The following is a 22,914-nucleotide window of genomic DNA, read 5'->3' on the forward strand; positions in this document are numbered from 1 at the left end:
CCTGTGGGGGGTTCCCAATTCCTCTTTCAACCTTAATTCAGTTATCTAGCATAGACTATTAAATAAGTAATGTGCTTGGTGGCATGCAGTGCTAATGTGCTGTTTTCTGTTCCCACAGCCAGAGACAATAAACTAGCAGTGCCCTTGTGTGTACTCTGGGTATTTGGACTGAATATGTTCAAGCTTCTTAATGTCCATTCATAAGCCTTATTATCTATTTAACTGGTCACCAGCATTCGTTACAAGACTTTTATCTACAGGTGTGAGATCTGTGTAATCTGTTCAAATCTCAAGACAAGAATGAGATTGAATCGATTAAAAATTAGCAGTTCGTCCTTTTCTACTAAGTAGCCAGAATGGTGACTATAGAACTCAAGAGATAGGTTATGTAAGTAAAAACCTCATTCATATTCTCTATTTGGATTTTGATAATCCACCACAATCTTGTATTCATCCAAAGAAAACTTGCTATTAGCTATGAGAGTGATTAAGTCAGGAATGGAGCACTGTACCACACTGATGACTAGGATATACTATTAATATTATGATACGGATTAAATCTGAGAAAGTTAGAAGTCCTTTGCTGTGGAATCTGGGAATTGCAATGCATTATGGGATGAGCAGTTCCTTCACTGTCAAAAGGAATGACATTTTTAAAGCAAATTTCTTCATTGCTTTTATTGACCTCATAGATAGTTGTCTCATTTACATGAGAATTTTCTGAAATGTCCATGAGGAGAATCAATGGGAAATTAACTTTCGTGACTACAGCTCAGTCACTATTGAAGTTTTCGGGTCAAGAAGTGTATAGCATTCTACTCACATCTGATTCACCGTTATCATACCCTCCTTGTACTCAGAGCAATGCATCTACTGTGAATGCACTAATGCACTTAAAATAGCAAGTGCAGAAGTATACCAAATGAAACACAGCAACTGTGTCACCAGGTTTCATTGCAAGACTAGCCTGCACAAAGCAGGTAATTACTCACCACAGAGTGACAAAGAAAAATTAAGAAAACGCGAGAAAGCCTGAAGGGCGCGCCTCAAGAACACTGATTAAAAGGGGCGGAGGGTGGGACGAAGAGGTACGGGTACAGAGGGACAAGAGGTGTACGCAGGGACCTCCCGGCTCCAGGGTTGCAGAGTGATAAATCTTACAAAGAGCAACGAGAGAAAAAGAAGAGTGGGAGAAAGATAGAGATGGGAGGCAGAGTAGGGTAAACCACAGAGCATCTGTTTTAGAGATAGACACACCAAATAGATCTATAAACTGAAGTCGCTACGTCAGCCCTCTGCTTTCTGCTTCTTCATGATAATGTATGGTGCTTAAGCGACCAGTCAACAAAGTCACACAGCTCAAGGAAAATAAATGCCAGCTGAGAAAGAAATACTTCAAGATACTAAAGTTAGATGTACCACTTTTTACAATACTGCATTACAAACTGGAGCTTTCTTAAAAGAAATAGTGATTATAATGTTTATTTTATTTACTCTTTTTTGCTCTCCACATTGGTCTGTATAACTGTATGTCCTCACAACCAAGGCATTTATAATAAAGTATGCCGTTTATATTGAAACATTAACAGGCTTTGAGAACCTAATTCAGAGATCTCATTTAGGGAGACACGCAGAACATCCATATCAGTAGTAACAAATGTGTTTGGCTACATCATGGCCATATAAGTAAATTCTCCCTCAAGTCCTGTGTCCTGTGGAATGCTTGAGGACAGGAAACGAGAAAAGATAAGTGCAGAGGATAGAGGTAGTGAGGAGAGCAGAGAAGATAAAGTTGCAATGCTCCATTTACCATGAAATATTCTCCCGTGGTTCAAATACTTGAGGTGAAAGAGAAATAAGTTTACTCTGTACAAGTTTTTGTTTGTAAAAGTATGCAGGTGGTGACGGTGACTGCCGTTTGCCCGAGTCAATATGTGGAGAAGTGCACAGTGTGTGTGCAATGTGTGAGACAATATATTTTATATTCTGTCCATGAATATTTCTAAATGCATATGTTGTGTTTGCTTGCATGCATTTCTGCCTGTCTACACAGACGTGTTGGTGCTCATAGATTATTGATCAGGGTCAGTTTCTTAGACCTTCAGTGGCACACAAAGATACACACTTAAACACGGACTTGCAGTTTCTGAATACTTTTTACTGAAAACAATATAATATGGCTACTTCCTGATTTGACTTTTCACTCTTAAAGGACTCGTACTAGTTTCCAATACCTGGGTTTAAGCTTGGTTCTGCAGAGTCATAGATTCTGCACAGCAATCTCAGGAATGAAACTGTATTAAAAAATTAATTGAAGATTTCATACCAATCATTATATCTATTTCATTCCTCTGGTATCCGTCTTTCCTCTTGTGGTTTCCTTTCTGTCCCTGTTCAACTCAATTCTCCAACGGATCATAACAGATCCCTTTTCATTTGTGCTAAACCCATGGATGTGTGTGTGTGTGTGTGTGTGTGAGTTCTGCTTTATATATATGTGTGCGTGTGTGAGAGAGACAGAGAGAGAGCAAGAAGGAGAGTCCATTTTTTTTCTTTAATGGCCACACAGACGCTTCTGTTTAACCCCGTCACCCCTGCAAAGTCAGGACAATCCATTCCATCAAAGCCAGACAGGATCAGGTAGCAGCTACCAGAAATAAATACTTACATCTCTGGTCTATGGTTAGCGTACAGGCGGCAGGTTTACTGCTAATGTATATCAGTTATCATTGCTGATTTATCCTTTGCCTCAAGGTTATCCATTTCGAGCCTAATGTGCAAACAGTAAATTGCACATAACTGAACCTCATGTGGAAATAAGTAATAGCACCACCGCTGTCTGTAGCCGGATAGTTTTGTTTTTCCAGTCACTGATGTATGCAGTCAGAGAATGAAATTATAATAATATAAATCCATCTGTTCCAAAGTGACCAGTGAGTTAAATGTCTTTCACTTTACCCTCAGTACTTACTTTTATCCTGCTCAACGCCACAATCCTATAGTAATAACCACTGAATAATGTATGCTAGGCCTTTCCTACTTACCCTAGAGAAGCAGTGTTGGAAGGATATGGCTGCTTCAAATTTAATACTCTGATTCACTGGGGGCTTGAGGCTGGTGGGAATTTTCATGTTCCTATTTTCTATAAAGACCCAAGCCTTTTAAACAGTACAAGAAAAATGCTGTCCAATTCTTTGTCCACTTAGCAAAGCTTTGAAGAAGGAATCAGGCAGAATTTCCAAGATGTTTCAGAACTTTTTTTTTCCAATGGACCAAAGTTTTAGAGTGTTTATCTTATAGGATTTGTATAATTTATTCTGTGCCAAAAACCAATTAAGTGTAACAATTAGCTCTTTGGCTGCAAAATGATAAGTCACTAAGCTTGTTTAGCCGTGCAAATTCCATGCAATTTTATCACTCTTTGCATGAAGACAATCAAGCAAGGAAAATAATTGTTTTTTCAAACCCCATCTCTAACATCCTTTAGTGGGGCAACCTTTGTGCTTGCATTTCGTTTCCAAACTGAGGTTTTAATCAGAGCTCCTCTGGGCTTTTTAGCTCATTTTCTAGCAGTTCAGTATATCTTGTGGTTTGTTAGTGTCTCATTGCTGTGACAGGGATTTCCTGATGTTGGCCTCTCCACAGAGCTCTGAGCCATGTGATGAAATCCCCAGTCGAGTTGCTGCCTTCATAATTACTGGGAATGGTTTACAAGGGTGGGACATAGGAGAGATGAAGTGGATTCTCTTGATGGCAAAACATTGAATAAAATGGGACATGGGAATGGTTTACAGAGATGAGAGGAGAGTGTGAGAGCGACAAGTGGGAATTTACATACTGAGGAGTAATAAGATATGACAACGACAAAAAGGACAGAATATAGTTCCAACCTGTGGACTAAAAAAAAAGAAACCTGTTGGAAATCATTTATTTTTTAGTAACATGCACTGAATACAATGTTTCATTATGTGTCACATCACGTTCATGCTAATTCCTGCCTGCCATCTAAGTACCACAGAGATGCAAGAGTGACTTGGACTTAATTTGTTCATAATAACTGCCTCCTTACAGGTAAGTGCAAATTACAGTTGACTTGATCCAGAGGACATGAGGAGTCACTCAATAGTTTAATGAATATAAAATGATTCTGGATTAAAAACATAATCTGATTATTATAACAAGTTACAAAAATTAAATATAATGTATAGCATTGCTAACCTTCAGAGTACACAGTACTCAGTATTATTCTATTTTATTCACTCATTCATGAAAACCATCTCCTTGCAACATATGCTGTTAAAACATAAAAACCTGTGGATGTTGTGATTATTTTTTTCATTTATTTTTGACAAACTGCAATTGGAGTAGATAATAAACTACTATTTGCATTTCAGCATAGGCTAACAGCGCTATGTTATCTATTGCTTTTTTAAATTTTTTATCAGTGCACCATAAAAAAAATACAAATACAGTGCAACATTGTGCTGCTTTTGTCATGATCCAGGTCTTTGACGTGGCATTTTGATTTTTGGGGGGCTTTCTTATAATTTAAGTTCATGCTCTGTATTATACTGTTCTGAGTTCAGTATTTCCTAGTGCTTCAAGAACTATAGTTCTAGTTCTTGGTTTCTTGTTTGACGATGTTGGTTCCCTTTCATGTCCTAATCTCGTCTTTGTGTTTAGTCTATCTCGTCTCTGTGTTTTTGCCTCTGTCTGTGTCAAGTTCATTTCCTGTTTTATTTTGATGACAAATTATCTCTTGTGCTTTGTATTCAGTTGTACTTCCCGTCTAAATGATGGGATATTAAAGAAATTCAGTAACAATGACCCAAAGGTAAGAAAGTCGAAATAGGACAAACGGAATAAAGGATAAATACAAAGACACATTTCTTTTATCTGTCTTTTTTATTTTCTTCTTACTGTCCTCCAACTTTAACTGTTCTCTCATCACTTAATTTTTTTTAAGTTGTCTAGTGACAAGCTTCAGCTTATTTATTTCTTTGATATATATTGCCTTGATCTCTATGTAATGTTTAGCCCTTACTTTTAATTCCCTTTGTTGTGTTACTTTGATTCTAGTCTTTATTTTCTTTACACTGTGACTCTGCATTCACTACTCTTTGACATCTAAACAGATTTAAAAAAAATAAAAATAAGGAACTGAATAATTTTAAGTGCATCAGAGATTGTACATAACTTCCATGTGGATGGATGGATGGATGGCTGGATAGATAAGACTGCATGAAATCCAGTCCTAACAGATGAAGTTGTCCCTCTCTATCCCTCTCTCTAGTTTAAGTTTTTGCTCTCTTTATATTAGGACTGCCTATAAGTTTTTGGTTTATATAGTTTTACTCTACAGCATATCACACACACTAATCTGGGTCTTTATCTTCCTGGAGACCTAACCAGCAGTTGTCCTGTATGTCTTAACAAGTGTTTATGCATTACCGTTTATCAGGACAAGCAGTGCTTACGTAGTCAAACCAAAAAATAGACATCAATTAAAATACACCAAAGTAAACTGATCCCTCTCCTTTCAGCTCAAACAGTGATCTGTCATAAACCTTTTTGCTTGTTTGCATCCATTCCTATTTTTGCATGAAGCACGCTTGCTTTGGATCCCACTGGAAACTGTAGCGTGTCTCCATTTCACAAGTTTGTCAGTCCCACATTAACAATGACTAGAACCTTCCAGCAGCTTTTTAAGGGTGCCTGTACATGTGTATTGTGGATAAACCTCAGGTCTTTGGCCGGAGACTGACACTAGACAGACTGTAGTTGGCTCTACTTTCACAGCTCTTAGATTACTTAGGAGCTGTGCCTTGTGTGGAAACAGAGCTACAACTAGCAAACAGATAAACTTCTGTGATTTATAATTGTAACAGAAGTTTTCTCTTATTGACCACTTTGGCCAACATATGTGTAGAAAAGGAGGAGAGCAGTGTGAAAATCGTTTTAATAATACTTTTAGCACGTTAGGAAGGAAAACCTTGATGATGCAGAGGAGATATCGCATCAAGTTTAATAAAACAGGCAACAGGAACAGGAACAGGCAAGCCAACGCTTTCATACTAGTGTCTCTGAGAAATCATATTATGTTTACCAGTTGCTTTGTCAACACCCCACCTGGATTTTGATACGTTATGTTTGCCAATAATAGTTTATGTGTAGTCAAGTGTTTTCAAGTAATTCTCTGTCAAAGAAATGATTCAGTGATCATGGACTTAGAGGGTTTTAGGGTAAAAATATGACAATAAACAATATTGTAACATTGTTTATTGAAGAAAATAAAAAAATAAATAAAACACACACACACACACACACACACACACACACACACAGAATGATTTCACTGAATTCAATTTCCAAGTGTCTCATATTTGGCCCTTGGATTAAAGTTTAAGGGCATTTTCATTTATTCTCCTGTGTGTTGTAATTTCAGAATTCAGGTTTGTTGCATATGGAACAATCCTCTGGCTAAGCTATGAATCGCCAGTTTAATTACAGACAATTTATTGTTGGCTGGAATACTGAATTTTCCCAAACGCCATCTTTAGAGCCTCATACTCATAGAATTTTTCCATTGTTTTGCTATGATAATTGGCTTTCCTGTTTTACAGTTCTGCCAAGTTCCAACATCTTAAGGGAAAACAGGCTCTTCAGTTATCACCTCAGTTGTACCAGTTTGGCATTTGAGTACAGCACAGGGATTCTCTTAGTGGCAGATCTATTGCTATGTTACTGCGCTGGCTCCAGATCTGTCTGTCTGTCTGTCTGTCTATCAGTCAGTCTGTCTGTCTGTCTATCAGTCAGTCTGTCTGTCTATCCATCTACGTCTTCATTCCTTAATTAAATTAAAAATTAAATCTAAAGTAGCTTAAATTACCTTAAGAAATCTATCTAAGCACTGAGGTCGGTAGAGTCGAAAAGAAAGACTGCAGCTATTCTGGGGATTGGATTAGACCTGCTTCAAATGAGACATATATGGTTGGCCATAACCTTTCCCCATTCAGTGTGCAATTCTGTTATATCTATTTGATTATGTATATATTCAGTCTTTTCTGAAAGGTTGTCTGAAGTTCCTCAGAACGTTTACATTTTTTATGTATATACTTTGCTAAAAGCACAAACAGAAATTGACAGCATCGATTCTACACGTTAAAAATTTTGGGGGCAATATGGAAAGATCACATAAGAAATGAATAGTAGATAACACCAGCTTAGATAAATCACCTGGCGAACAGACTTCAGGAAAACTGCAAACATACTCCCTCATCTAACAAATCTTTGTACTGGAGAATTGCAACAAACCAACAATCCCTAAAACAACAAAACAGCAAAAAGAAGTTTTACTGCTTTGATGGCAGGGAAAAGACACACCAGAGTCTAAATATGGCCTGGCCTGTATTTGTATAGCGCTTTACTAGTCCCTAAGGACCCCAAAGCGCTTTACACATCCAGTCATCCACCCATTCACACACACATTCACACTTAAATATCTTGAATTTATTTATTTTCTTGAATTACTCACTAGACCTTAAGCATTAACTGCTGTCCCTTCAGTTTACATTAAGGTTTCTGCCCATGCATTTGTAAATGTATTACTCATCCTGAGGCTGTTTTTTATCATGACAGGAAATTTGCCACCTGTAATTTCCAGAAGTTCTTAGCAAAATATTATTAACTTTATTCCCCTTCTTGCACATAGAAATAAAGCATGCTACTATAGTGGTTTTAAGAATAAATGGGTCTGCCCAGGACAGGACAGGACTTTGGCACTTGGTGCTGCTATCGGCAGCTCAAGACCTATTTAGCTACGGAATAAAGGCGTCACAGTGGTGTATAATAAGTATAGCTTACATAGCTTGCATGAATGATATTTACTTCTGTGTAAGAGCAAAACCAGACCTGCAGAGAACTTGCCTAATGTGAACACATCGTTGAATTTCATGGAACAATATTCAGTTTGATTATGATGAGTATGCAGATTCACCGGTGGACAATGGGCTATTCTGCACGAGTGTGACAAAAGTTTTTATTTATTTTTGTGTTGTTTTGCTGGGAAACTGGGTCACAATTGTAACGTCAATGAATTCCAACTGACTAGAGCTGCCTATGCTCCAGTGCAGAGCAGAAAGCTGCCTTTCAAGCCAGTGGGTGGGGGAATTGTGCCCATTTTAAACTGAAAACACAGGTATTTGGTCGAATATTAGCTTCTGGGAATTTGTGTGCTTCAGTAATAGCTGCCTGCCACTTCAGCTAAGTTAGCACATACTTTTGTACTCACATTAATGTTACATACACACAGATGCAGCCATAGTACAATATGTAATTTGGGATGATCCACATTGTACCAGTGATCTGCACACTGGTAATTAAATTGAATCTGTGTGTCTTCTTACTGCAAGAATGTGTGTGTATGTGAGTGTGAGTGTGTGTTTAATGTCATAAGGCCAGAGGAGTGTAATGCCACACTCCTAGTTAATTAATTCAAATGTCCACCCTTAATTAATTTCACACGGTGGAGTGTTCCCATGGAAACAATGTGTGAAAACATAATACCTGTAGGTCCAAGGTGTGTGCTTGGGTGTGCGTAAACACAGTGACTGTCAGTTAGGTATATTTTAACAGCGGTAGGCCAGAGAGTAATTTTAGCACAAGCACATCAAAATAGAATATATGAATGAATGGTAGTTGAGTGTATAGGCAGATATGTCTGTATACATGTGGAAGTGTGTGTAAATGGAGTTTTTTATGAAGACTAAATTTCATATTTATTGTATTACTTTATATGTACTTTAAAAAGTGTGTATATATTTATGTGCTGAATGATAACTGGCTAAGCAGAATCTATAACATAGTTTAGAAGACGTAAGGGAGTGGATATTGCTAACAGGATTTGGCCATACCAAACCAACCGCTTTACTTAAAAGTGACCATGCTGTATTCATGCCACATGTAGTTAAATACATGACCTGGTGATTACACTCAACACATGCTTTAAAACACTTCAGTAAACGGGCACTCCGTGGTTGAGAATGAAACATCTCTATCTTGGCTGTCCCTTTACCTAATATAGGCCCTCATTTTTCCACTGATGCTATCATTGAAAATAGCTATGGGCTAAAAGATAAATTTGACTGTACAAAGCTATCTGCTCGCCTGATCACTATGCCAATTACTACTCAGAAACCAAGATTGGAGGGTATTCAGAGTTGAAAATACAGAGAAATATCAGCTCTTCATGCTTTAAAGCGAAGCATTGCAATTCTTCTTTTTGCATAAATTATGGCTGCCATAATATATCTGAGGTCATGGTTTTTACTGAAGGATAGAACAAGCACAGTGCTAAATGGGGCTAACTTTAGATTTAGGTAATAAAATCGAAAATAAAACAGCACTCAAGAAGAAGACTGGCCAGCTATGAATGACCCTGAGTGTGTGTAGTTCACTAAATCAGATGTTAACTGGAGTGCTGGCACAGAGTTGATAGCCTTGTGCTCAATAGTTACTACTGTCTTTATGCCAGCAATGCAGCAATTATGGATGTCGAGGGATGTGCTGCCTTGAGCCAGGACTGGTTATAAGGAAATGAGTTGTTCAAGAGAAGGTATTGCTTTTTCAACATTAGCACTAGAGTAAGCATGTTGAGTCAGATTTAGAAAGGAAAGGCTTAGGAAAATATCCCAGTCTTATTTTCCCTTTTTTTTTTTTTTTTTTACATTGTGTCAAGGTTTCAATAATATAGGCCAATATTATTACACTAATCTCCTTAGCAGGCTTTTTTTTTTTTATTAAATTATATTCATCCTTGCAGTTTTCGTGGCTATGAAAGTGCAGTAGAGCTCAGTACTCTGCACACAAATTAAAAGTTCTATGCTGAGTTAGTTTAATTCACTTTGATGTTGTCCATATAAATATGTAGGATAAAGCATTTGGATGCTACAACACCATCTTGTTGGCTAATGCAGGGTTTTTGGTTTGCTGCCAAAGGCAGAGTTACAACTTGACAAGAAACTTGGAAGAGTATTTTGATGGACTTGAGGTCAAGCGATTTTCATTTTAATGACAGCATTATTAAAATTCTTAGATTTAACATGGTATGGCATGATGTGCCCTTTCTCTTCAGTCAAGTTTTGTGATGAGGGGATTTGTTGTGGCTTTTAGATGATGTGACCTCTGAGACAGCAGCTCGAGGGAGGAATTGAATGGTCTTTAAGAGCAAGGGATTAATATTCTTATTCATTTTGTCTCGTTTCCTTTCTCGTCTCTAGAGCCAATGTGACTTTCATTCTTCTGACATTCTAAAAAATGCTATTGAATGTTAATGGAGTCTATTTTTACATGGGTCATGACCACATCTGGGACACACATATGTATCAGAGATTTATACAATGGACACACAGGAATTTGGACATTTGCCCAGACAGGACAGACACAAATATAGAATCGAATATAACAGCACATCTTGCAGTGACTCTATGCCGGTTAACACAGGGCTTGCCCCACAGTTTGAGAGCGTCTGTTCTAGCCTGACAAAATTTAAGGACCTTGTAAAGTTAGTCAAATATGTTCTGAATTTAAAAAAATATATATTGCTATTGCTATGCTGTGCATAATGAAATACTGACAGTGTCTAATATCCCTTAAATTGCATCAGTCTCTCTCTGCTGTGCACTTTCAATGACCCACATCACAAACAATTCAAATACAATATTTCTAGCTATTGTACTTGACAGTGTGTCCAATTTTTTATCACGTTTTATTTTATTCATTTACTCATTTTAATGAAAGGTGACCCTTTGATGGGACGACAATGAACAAAGATAAATAGCGCTGTAGACATAAAAGCATGCCGAGCTCTATCCCAAATAAAATAGCATAATGAAAAACTATAAAGAAACCAACCTACACCATGTGCTTCAGGTGATTGCAATTAAAATCAAGTGTACTTGACAGCTGAGCTTTGAAACATTTTCTTAATTATTAACAAAAGATGTAAATACGAAAACAAAGGAATAAAACATTACATGCAGTTATTCTTCTGAGAAAGTTGTGAGCGTGAGCTCTCGTAAGTCACATGCTATCAACGTCAAGCAAAACCGTGTGATACCAGCCACAGTGCAACAGTTCCACAGCAACAGCCTCAGAATCATAGTTTATACTAAGGTCTGCATCCGTTCAGTTATATTTATCTGAGACTGTTTACAATGCTGCAAAGTCAAAAATCAATAGGTCCTGCCAAGACAGGAACAGCCTAATGCTCCATTAGAACTCTCTGCTATTCAATTACAGCGCCGGAGTTGGAGAAGTTTCAGCTAGCTCAGGTCCCCAGAGGAGAACCACAGAGAAAGTATGAGGCAGAAAGAAGGAGTAATAAATCTAAAACTGACAAACAGCAAAAAATAAAGTTATGGCACCCATCCCCTATATGTTTCAGCATTCCTTGAAGCTGCAGTACAGGACATGGAAGACTGGAGTTCTTTAATGATTGCTGCTTTGAACTTTTTTGTTGTCATTTTATATCATCGTTCCTATTTTTCAATCTCACACATCTCTTTTCCAGTTTTTTTGTTTTTTTAATAGGTTTTGCTCCATATGACATGACTGTTCCTACATCTTACCTAACTCCTTTTACATATAGATCTCCACTGTGTGTGCAGGTATTTTTTTTCCTTCCCAGGAAGTGAAGCCCTATCCAGGCAGTCTACTACATCTAACTATGCCTGTCTCTGGGGAGCTAGCATCAGTACAGGATTGAGAGAGAAATACAGACCAAGAACTGACGTAGCAAGAAGGGTACAGTGGCAGAGAGAAAGAAATGTCATAGACAGGGGGTAGAGAGAGAAGGGCCTAATAAAAGGGAACAGAGGCACATAAAAGAAAAGCTGAATCAAAAAGAGAGGGACAGCAAGAACTGAATAAATGAAGTTTTCTGTGTGCCTCCCGTGGTGGTGATAGGTCCTCATGGGGTCCCTGTGGGGACAATTATAGGACCTACTGGCAAGAGTCAGTGTTTGAGTGTGTATGTGAATGGATGCAGTCATGTATCTGTGTGTCACTAGGGAAAGATCTTTGTGGATGTAAAATAGAAAGAGTGAAATACAGAAGGACTAAAAGTTGAAAAACACCAAAACACCATGAAGCACCCCCGAAAGCTACTTTTAACATCATCCCAAAGCCTTTGACTTTTAGTCTAATAAACATCGAGTTTTAGATTCAGGAGGGAAGTAAAAGGACATTTTGTACTTTAAATTTGCTCAGCTATTAAAGCTAGGATATTTTTTGCTAATATGATTGTGCTCCAGGTGCTGAAACAGATTAATGGTATTACCTTTGATTAGTAAAACTGTTTTTTTCCACAGGTTTTACATTTAATTTCTTTTTGTTCAATGTCGTTGTGGCGGGTTGTGGTTTGTGGCTCAGCTGCAGGGGAGGTGGAGCGGTGGGCTGGGGTGGGTGTCAGAGGAGGCTGACACACACCTGAGCTCCATCAGTTGATCATGTCTCCCCTATGAACGATGTGCCAGGACCTGCGCTGTGGTTGTGTGTGTGACTGGCACACACCCACACCCGACCGAGTGTTGGAAAAAACCACAAACAAATGAAACGTGTAGTAACATGTGAACTGTGTGTGCGGGTCCTCATTCATGTCACAGTCATCTTTGCAAAATGTGTTCAAATATGCTGCATTCTTGTTTGGTATAAGCTGTCTGACTTGTGGTTTAGGCTCAGTGCTTTTTTTTTCATATTGCTTCCGTGACACAAGCTGGATGGGGTGGAGTCACATGACAACATATCCACTGGGGATCACATTAACAAAAAAAACAGAAGTACTTAGATTAGTCAGATCACATAGATTACTAATTCTGAATGTTGGGTTTAATTAATTTTTGATTAATTGCTCAGCAAAAATTAAGTGGAAGCAGCAAATGAAGTGTCCTACACTATGCAGCTCTACATTTACTGTCAGAATGCATACAAACTAATGTGTCTGGTGTCTTCCAAGCATGGCTGGCACCTGGATTAACCATTAATCTGTTACGGGCCTCATTCTGTGCCCACACAGCCTTTATATGTACTGGGTACACCATACAAGTATGCTGGGAAGTACTCAAACACTGGGAATGTGTGCTGATGGTTTAGTTGTGCTCTAGGTGTTATTTTCTTCCTCATTTGTTCTTCTGGTTTATGATCATGACCTGCAAATGTGCACGTGCACATACACCCCCACACACAAACAGCATAACCTCCAACTGTTTCTCCCCCAAAATCTCTGAGCACATCATTAAAACCTGGCTTAAAAACAAATCTAAATAAGTTTGCTAAAAGGTTTATTTTGCCAAATTTGTGAGCAATGCTGATTTATCTGACCTCACACTCAGCCTACACAGTAATCTATTTACCTGTAAGGCAGGTGCAACAAAAATACACTGTATTTATACCATTTGTCCTTCCCAATGTACTTCAAATTTAAAGCCAGAAAATAAAAATGTGAAACACAATCAGAGGTCTACAAACAACATGCCAAAAATTGCAATTCATGTTGGGATGTTAAACTTGGCATAGTTAGATCTGGTATTTTCAGTCTTTCTGAAGCTGGTTGTTCTTTATACCTGCATGTGTCTCTTTGCCTCCCTCTCACTTCTTTACTTCACTGTGACCTCCTTTCCCTCTTTTTTCTATTCCTCTCTCAGCGATTATGTTTCTCTTTCTTGCACTCAGCTTATACAACCCACCCCTCCAATCTACTTTCTCCCCATGTCTCTCTTTCTGTTAGTGTGTGGTTTATATGCAGTTTTCTGTATTTAGCTCTCACTTGGAGTCACAATGTTCCATTTACTGCTCCGACAATGCACTGCTGGGGGATGGCCTTGATTATGCAAAATGTTTGTGTGTAAAGATGTGATGTTTTTGAGCAAGACATAATACAGCTGTGTGGGAGGGATGTCATCTTCATCCTTTTCCTCTGTTCTTTTATATTTCTTTATATCATATATTTTTTTTCTAAAATTGAAAAAGCTATTAAACTTTTCATATTTGCAGTATTTATTTACTTTTTTGGATTATCAAACTGTCTTTTGGACACCAAACAGTTGTGTTGAAAATTAGGCTCATATAATGGGAACAAATCATATAGTGAAAAATAAATCTGTCACAGTTCTGATTGAAATTTATTCTTTAGCACAATCAAATATTTTCCTCTTCAGATCCTAGACTTTTTCTGGTGAACAGCTAAACACATATCTGAGCTGAAGCCTCCCACTGATCCCACAATTTCAGGCTCTATTTTCTATTTTCTCCCCTGTTTTTGTGGCCCCACTTTTGTGAGGTTTTTTTTTCTAACTCTTCCCTTCTTTTTGATGGCATGTAGAAATACTGTATCGCCCAAACTATACAAAACCTCTGATTATTAATTAATGTAGCAATCTCCTACCATGGTTGCCAACACTTGAATCTTCTTTGTCTAAGGAGGTTTTTTTGTTTGTTTTTTATTGCAGAACTTCCTACAGCTGACTACTCATTTAAGTTCAGTTGGCTAAATAAACTTAAACCAAATCCTAATTTACTGTATCTGTGCATTTCTTGACCATTCATTTACATTTCATAGATTGGAAGCACCTTGCTAGAGAAAAGGGATGGTATGTATTTAATAAAAAGTTTTGTTCTGACAAAAAAAAAAAAAAAGTTATCCGCAGTTGAGAAATATTAGCAAAATAATAAATGATGAACTACATCACTATCTGCATTAATTGCAGACATCTATTTTGGAACACTCTGGAAAACACCAGTGACAGAACCCTGATGGTTGTGCATACATAAGCATTAAAAAGTCCACTAAGAGCACTAAGAATAGTGATGTTTTCAGCTGCATAGATATTTATGGATTTTTCTATATTTACATTGCATTTTATTCTGCAGAGCAAATACAAGCTAAAACAGGCAGTGTTGTCAGAGCAACAGATGTATTTCACATCATGAAAATGTTCAAAGTGTCTTAGATTTGCATTATAATTTTGCAGGATAACATATCCTGTACACATCTGGCGTAAAAATCTGTCAAATCAAAAATGTGGAGCTACCCCTTGAGAATAAGGGAGCAGAAGAAAGTCAGTATATTTCAATATATTTCAGTTGTTCTTTCAGTGAACAATATTTTCTTGGTTGTTTTTTTTTAAACAAAATGTATGCTGATACATAGTAATAACTTTGCTGTTCTTTTGTCTTTAATGAGCTTTTAAGTTTTTAGTACTACTATAGCCACGTTCCAATAAATAAATACACAAACAACACGGTCAAATGATTTGTATTTACAGAGGTTGTGAATGGGTGTGATTTGAACTATTACATACTTGCAGACTGTAGAAAAGAGGCAAGATGACCAAATATCATGTATAACAATTAATAATGTGCTATGTTTACGATTTCAAAGGAAGCTTATTCCATTATGTAATTATTAGGGCCAGCTTATATAACTGAGTAAAGGCATTAGAATTGCATATTTGTTTATTCATGGTATTTTTTTTATGGTTAGGTTTGGGCATGCTGTGTCATGGAAAGTTATGGATATTTATTCAGTGATCGCTTCGATTCTATGAGAAGTTGTGGGGTATGTCATTGCACAATTTAAACTTTGGAATGACTGTCTACTAGAAAAAACTTTTGAAAAGGAAATTTGTCATCAGGTGCATTTTAGCCTTTGCATTTGGGGGAAATGTTTTCTCTTTAAATTAGATGCAACAAAATTTCTGTTATGTATCCAGGAAAAATCAGATGATTTGTACTGCCCAGCAGGTGCTAAACAGTGTAAGATAAAGCGACATTTGTAGCTTTTTTTAAATGAACTTTGCAATACTCCCTTATCACAGCATTTTTTCCTGCACCTTATTTTTCCTCCTAGGCTTATTTCTTTTTCTATTCCTTACTGTGGTTCTGTATCTGTTCACAAAACAAGCAGCAGACCTAAGGTTCTTAAGGAGATTTGGGTTTTTTTTTTGGGGGGGGGGATACTTCTTATTCAACATGCTCTTCCTGAATGCAACCAAACTTCACAGTAAAAGTGTGGCAACTGTCAATATCAAAATAAGAGCATGCATGCTCTTTAGAAAATGTGAGGGCAACCTGCTGTTTGCTTTCATGTAAAGCAATATATTCATACAGCTCAAGCACACAAACTAGCAAATACACAAATATACCTCGGCCTTCACAGAAACACAAAACATCAATATCTATTCAAAATAAAGTAAAGGAGAAACATTTGGGGGTAAAAGTATGAAAGCTATTTAAAAGGGTGCACATGATGACTCAGAGACACAATAGTAGAAAATCACATACAGCGAAAGCACACAGTCTGTTGCTAAAAACGCACTCATAAGCAAACTGTTATCACTCTGTCAACAACATAGTTTGTCATCTGTTGTCATGACGTGTTTTGTGCTCAAGTGACTTAAATTGGCTTTATACCTACCAAGAAAATTTTACTAAGGGACTTCGTGAGACAAGGTTAATAACATGTACAGTGGTCCCTCGCTATAACGCGGTTCACCTTTTTTGTTTTTGTTTTTTATAGCGCATTGTGTTCTGCGTCCTGAGTGGCTGTAGACCATTGTCAATCAATCTTGTGCCGAGTCTCCTGCACAGTATGGGATGTGTTCAGCTTGTCAAATTTACATAAATCTTCTATCCCTAGCAGTGTGACTATGAAGTGCTGTACTGTATGTTTGTCAGTTTTCTCCAACAAATACAACAATGTCGACGAAATGTTGTTTGGTTTCATTATATAATACTGGACTTATTTTTCTACGAAGGTTTGAACATTGAGAGTGTTTAAACAAGAGAGAAAATGTTTGTGCCTTTCTGAGAAAAGTGTATAAAGTGTGTAGTGAGGGGTTTTACAGCCTTAAAACATCTATAATAATCTTAAAAAATAAAGTTGGCTACTTTGCAGATTTCACCTATCGCGGGTTATTTTTGGAACGCAACGAGGGACCACTGTACTTCAATTTCTATGTTCAGATTAGACAATACTGCGTCATTCATGGCAATACTGCAGAGAGGACATTGAGATAAAGTCGCTGATGTGAGTATAAAGTATTCAGGGGAATACAGTAAGATGGCAGATTACACTTGATAAATATTAATGCTGGAATACATTAACAGCAATTTCTCTGACATCTCTGAAGATATATATTGTTGAATAGAAAGAAGCTACAGTGTTTAGAAACAATATCCATCAAGTAAATCATTTTACTTTCGGCATGCCATTAGGAATTATTACATCAAACTACTGAGTAGGTTAATTCAATCACTTCAGCTCATGTATGAACTCAAGTGAATGAGTAATGAGGACAAAAAAGCAGAAAAAATAGCAATGCACATTATTAGTTTTTGATTGGGATGCCAAATTATAGTTTACTTGCATTCCTGAACAGAAAATTGAATAATTGTTGAATATTATGCTGAATGTTATGGGATCAGTCAAAATGAATGTCATTTTGAATATTATCGTTGCTTCATTTCTGAGAAGTTCAAATTTTGGTATAAAAATGTGAGCTCAGTTTATTATTTCCCTAATTTATGACTAATGCAATTTTTAAACAAGCATTTGACAGATTTCCTCTTTGTGACAAGTGATCAAATACACTTTAAAATATATATTGTAGCGGGTCAGGGCTGTTTGGGGTTTGACAGCTATGTTCTGTTGTTCCAGGCGGCAGAGTTATGTTACCATGATTACAGGTGATGCGCTCTCTCGGCGATTGTGCGTTTCTGGGTGGAGAGAGCGCGTTTTTGTTGTTGTTGTGTTTCTGTGAATGCTGCTGTGCTCCCTGGCTAACTTGTGGGAAGCAAGACCAAAGGACACCTCTGTTTCCTCCTTGTCTGAGCTCGCCACAATATTTTTTTTTTCTTGATTCTTTCGAATTTCTTTGGATTATCATGCCATATTATGCAACAATGTGAATGTGAATCCAACTAAAAACATTTATGACACTTCTGCCTTTTTCACTTCTCTTCTTTGTTCTCTCCCTTAATTACTTTGTTCTCCCCTTCATTTGTGTTCATCCCCCTTTACTTATTCTACAGCCCTACTTGTCACACTTCATGTGAAGAACCATTAGCTTTATCTGGATAATAGAACATCTCTGAGCAATGTTGGGATTATACACATTTATCTTAGAATTTTAGTTGAACACTAATAAAACAATAATAAAAAAATTGGGTATCATTCATAAATGTATTGTCCTGTTTCTTTCTGTTCTACCTTACCGTACCATTAATCTCTTATTGTGCATCTGAATATCAGCCTCTTCGAATCACATTCGCTCAACATGAATACACCCATACAATATCTTTGTGGCAGCATGACAAAGCCCCCTGCTCGATTTCATATAAAAACATAAACAAGCACATGTGCACACACTGACACAAGTGTCGTTGTAAAGTAAGTGTCCATGTTGCCTTAGCTGCTGAGATCGATGATGACTCTGTGTATGATGAATGGAGACAGCTATATTATGTTACACACATAACAAATAGACCCTGACTGCAGGGAACAACATCTGATGTCTGCTAATTATAGAGGCTGGAATACAGAGGTGTACACAGAGGCACGCAATCAACTCATATATCTTTCTTCTATAATGGGGCAGGGCTTTTTTTTAGCAGTATCGAGCACAGACACACATAATGTTATATATACATATACATGCAAATGGTCACACACAAATGGACGTGTTCTTACCCTACGAGACTGGATCTCTTTCACATATAAAGGCAATAAGAATTCTGACACTCCTTCAAGTCTCACTCCTTCTTTGGTCACCCGGAGATTCCCCATACCATCCTAGAAAAAGGTACGAGATAGAAAAATACAGTTTTTAAAAAGTTAATGACAAGCCAAAACAATACAAATGAAATTCTCATCCAGTGTCTTGTCTATTATATATATTAAAAAGGGCACAACAATGTATTATTAAAGTGTACAATGATATTACACACAAGCAGACAAACACACACAGTTTTTTTTCCTTACTTTTATTGCGCATGTGTCAGCATGGGAGTGTTTTTCCCATGCTGACACAGTTGGAGTGTTTTCCACAAAATTGTATGTCTACTTAAACAGTTGAATGCCTATAGTTAATGTGGTTGCCCCTTATTCATCTACTAATAAATATATCTCATAAAAACATACATTTAAGGGAGCTAAGTTTACAAAATCCAAGCTCCTATGCAACACATGGAGGATAAATAAATAATTTAAGCTAAGTTTTTTTTCTTTTTCTTTATCAATTAGTGTGAATAGCAGTACTTGACACAATTATATATACCTGAAGATCTTAAATGGAAATAATTGAAAATATGTTGACAGCTTTTAAGGCTCTGTAGATACCAAATACTCAGTAATATTAGGCACAGCATTTATTCTCAAATCCTGGGTTCATCAACGGTCAATATGTAAATATTATATTCAATTATCAATGGAGAATCATTATTTTTTATCATTTATTATGTTAGCATTTAATTCAACACCAGTTATGTTATGTAATTATGAAATAACTAATGACAAACAATGTGTAACTGGAAATAAAGTCATGCTGGATACACATATTCTATTGATTTGGCAACAAAGTCTCATGAGAGCTCTAGTTTTTCTATGCTAATGCAATAGTTGCTTTATCCTAGTCAAAGCAAAGGAGTGGCAGATAACCATATAGTTTACAACACAGAAACAAAACAGTAGAAACAAATTTTATCTGGTCAGAAAGACATATGAAAGAAATCCATGAAGTTTGGCAAATGAAAAAGAGGATAACTGGAAGAAGGATGTGTTGTGGTAACCATCTTCTAAGAAAGGCTTTGTACTAAAATGAACTTTCTTTCACTTTGCATTGACTGTGAACTGCTATTAACTTGTATTGCCATTACAATAACTGCCAAGAAAGATTTTGATGATTATAAATTAATGTTTTCTCTAAATTTCTAAAAGCTCTTATGATAACTAAGGGTTATATAAATATGCGCGTCACTGCTCTGACTAAATCTGGTTTTATGGTCTCACAAATGTGTCTATATGCGTACATGATACGGGCCAGACAGGGGGGTTTTCATCCCCCCCAGACACGCCCCAATGCAGTTGTCCAAGATCCTGACTATGCGACGCTGGAAGCAGATGACAGAAGCGATTGTCAAATGTCAATTGGTTGACAAGTGGGCTGAAGTAGAGAAAGGCGCAACAGCAGAGTTCGCCCGGAAGAGTAAAAACTTCAAAGATCAAAAATTACAGCATCAAAAGCACAGACAGAGGCTGCAGTGGAAATTTTCATTGTTTTTAACACTCAGTTCCACTTCTGCACTTTGTATGTCATAACTTTGCTCTCCTTACAAGAGTGGCCCACAGACCTGCTGTACCACATACTTGGTACAATGCCTCCATCTGACAACAAAGCTCACTGCAGGCAGACGTGCTGTCCTACTTCTGCTCGACCATAAAAGCAGCTTCAGGCTTGTGCTTCTGCTCACATCAAAGCAATGTTTCTGATGAGCTTGCTGACTATGTTTGATAAAAATGGCTTAATACTTAATCCACATGAATGAATACTCAGAATATCGTTATATCAGACTTAATTGGTTAAATTCAGTTCCTTTAAAACAGACATGCCAGGTATGAAGAAAGTCAAGCCTCTAATAGAGTAAAACGGCAGCTCCTGTAGTATGTCAGATCAATTATCTCACAACTTAGACATTCACATTACTCACACTCTCATAACACATACATATAGGATCTTGGGGATGGGCACGCTACACGGACTCCAAATTACCATCAGGGTGTACACCTCACCCCTGACGTCGTTGCCCACCTCTCAATTTTAAATACACGTAGACACTGAGGGCTATCAGGAGGGGCTATGCGCTTACCTGCTGCTCTCTGGCAGGTAGCTCCATGCCCTCCTGGGTTTTAAAGGCACCTTAGAACACACATGCATCAACACTACATATGAGCAGGCGGAGGGAGGTTTGGAGTCTTCTCACACCCCCTTTCTCTGCGACCTGCTGGAGCGGGGGGCCAGGAGGAGGAGTTGGCCGTCCGACTGGGGTCTGGAATGTGGGGCCTCCCTGCTGCTGCGGAGTCAGGGCGGTCTGCATCTCCCCACCTGGGTCTGGCTGCAGTTTCCCCCTCCAGGGGCAAGGGTATCTAGACCCGGGGCTTAGAGTATGCTTGGGGAGTGTGATTGTGTGTACAGTGTCTCTCTATGTCTGTCTCCACGTTGGGTGAGTGTAGAGTAATTGCATATGAGAGCATGAGGGTGGGAATGGATGTTTGTATCTGTGTGTGCCTGTTTGTCTGTGTCCATATGTCAGGTCGGGTATCAGACGCCACCTCTCTGGGGACATCTCAGGCCCTCCAAGGTATGGAGGCCTATCTCCCCCCACCACTTCCCCTGCCAGTGGGAGACGCCCTCAGACATCGGTGCGTTGGTGGGTCTTTGTGTCCAGGGATGGGCGTCCAGGTACACACCGGCTCACTCAGGGCTCTAGAGTGCGACCAATTTGGTCGCAAATGCGACCAAATTTTTCAGTGGTGCGACTAAAAAAAAATATTTGGTTGCACCTGTGCGACCAACTGTTCGGGTAGCAAAAAAAAAAAAAAAAATCTGCAACCTTCCCTGTGGTCAACAACAGACACACATTTTGCCCCTATCGTGGACTAAACCAATCAGAGATAGTAAGGGGCGGGACCTCTCTGATTGGCCGTGGTCCAGTTGAAAGTGTAGGTGGAAGTGGGAGGTGAGTAGCTTGAATAAAGCGATATCAATTCATTAAATCCTGAATCGACTTTTAAATATAACTGTGTTTTGCCAGAAACGCCAGATTCTCAGATCAAAGCTCACAAAACCATTTCAACAACAACCAAACAGCAAATGAGAGCAGGTACACGGATTCCACACAAAGACGTAAAGACATAAACACGGAGCGGAACCGACGCATCAGAATCAACTTTGTCTTTCTCGGCTTTCTCACCCGACGGCCCGTAGACGGACACGCTGTTGGAGCTTAGTGATTCTGATGCGTCCGGTCCGCGCTGTGATTACGTCTTCTTGCGCTGATTCTGAGCTGCAGGTTTTGCCTCTCTCCAACCAAAATTCACCGAGCCAGCAGCAAAAGAAGCAGCAAACTGCACTTCACATTTGATCAATGTTGTCATGAATTTTGCTGTTTTGCTTCCACGACTATTAAAATCACACTCCATGCACAGCTAGCTCTCTCTCTATCTCTCTCTGTACTTCAAGAACAGTTTCCCGTCTCCAATCTCTGTTTTCTGTATTATTCATTCGCTTATTACCCACCAGTCTACCGTTGTTTACAGCGTTGTCGGCTGCTGTCTTTTTCTTTTCTTTTTCTTGACCTCGGACAAGAAAGCCTATTTTTCTGTTGTTCAATACTGAAGAAATTTAAACTTTATATGCAGAACATTGTAGAATATTTTTAAGGTTATCTGCTATAAAAAGCCAGACCAGGAAAATCTACTTCATGTTTTTCTGTGTTTTATTCTCAGTTACTTTCACACAAAGGCATCTGCTGTGATGTTCACAATTCTGATGAAGTCAGTACTGATAAATGATCAGAATTATAATATTTCTGACTGTCTGAGGCTAAGTTGAATTGAATCGGGACTTTGAAAACCGGAATCGAATGGATTATAGAAATCAGAGGTACAGATGATACCCAGCCCTAGTGAGCAGCCTAGGCACGACAGAAGTGGATGTAGCTGTAATAGGAAAAGAACTATTGCTAACTTTTCTGTTAAGTTAAGGCCTGATCGTTCTGAAATTCATAGCCAGTGCTCTGACACGGTGTCATCAATCTTTGAATGCTGAAAAAGCACAGTGTATCCAGAAAAACACATTATAT

General features: G+C 38.1%; 1 protein-coding gene across 4 annotated transcripts in view; it reads right to left on the reverse strand.

The window, feature by feature from the left end:
* LOC146385236 (zeta-sarcoglycan-like) overlaps positions 1-22,914 on the reverse strand; it is a 362,624-nt gene that overhangs the window by 97,483 nt on the left and 242,227 nt on the right. For all 4 annotated transcript variants that reach the window (XM_084930860.1, XM_084930857.1, XM_084930861.1 and 1 more), the window contains one exon: positions 18,746-18,847. In XM_084930860.1, the coding sequence (XP_084786986.1) occupies positions 18,746-18,847 (102 nt within the window). The remainder of the gene's footprint in view (positions 1-18,745; positions 18,848-22,914) is intronic.

This window comes from Perissodus microlepis, chromosome 6 (genome assembly GCF_051167445.1).
Source record: "Perissodus microlepis isolate ML-2025 ecotype Zambia chromosome 6, ASM5116744v1, whole genome shotgun sequence".
Lineage (NCBI taxonomy): Eukaryota > Metazoa > Chordata > Actinopteri > Cichliformes > Cichlidae > Perissodus > Perissodus microlepis.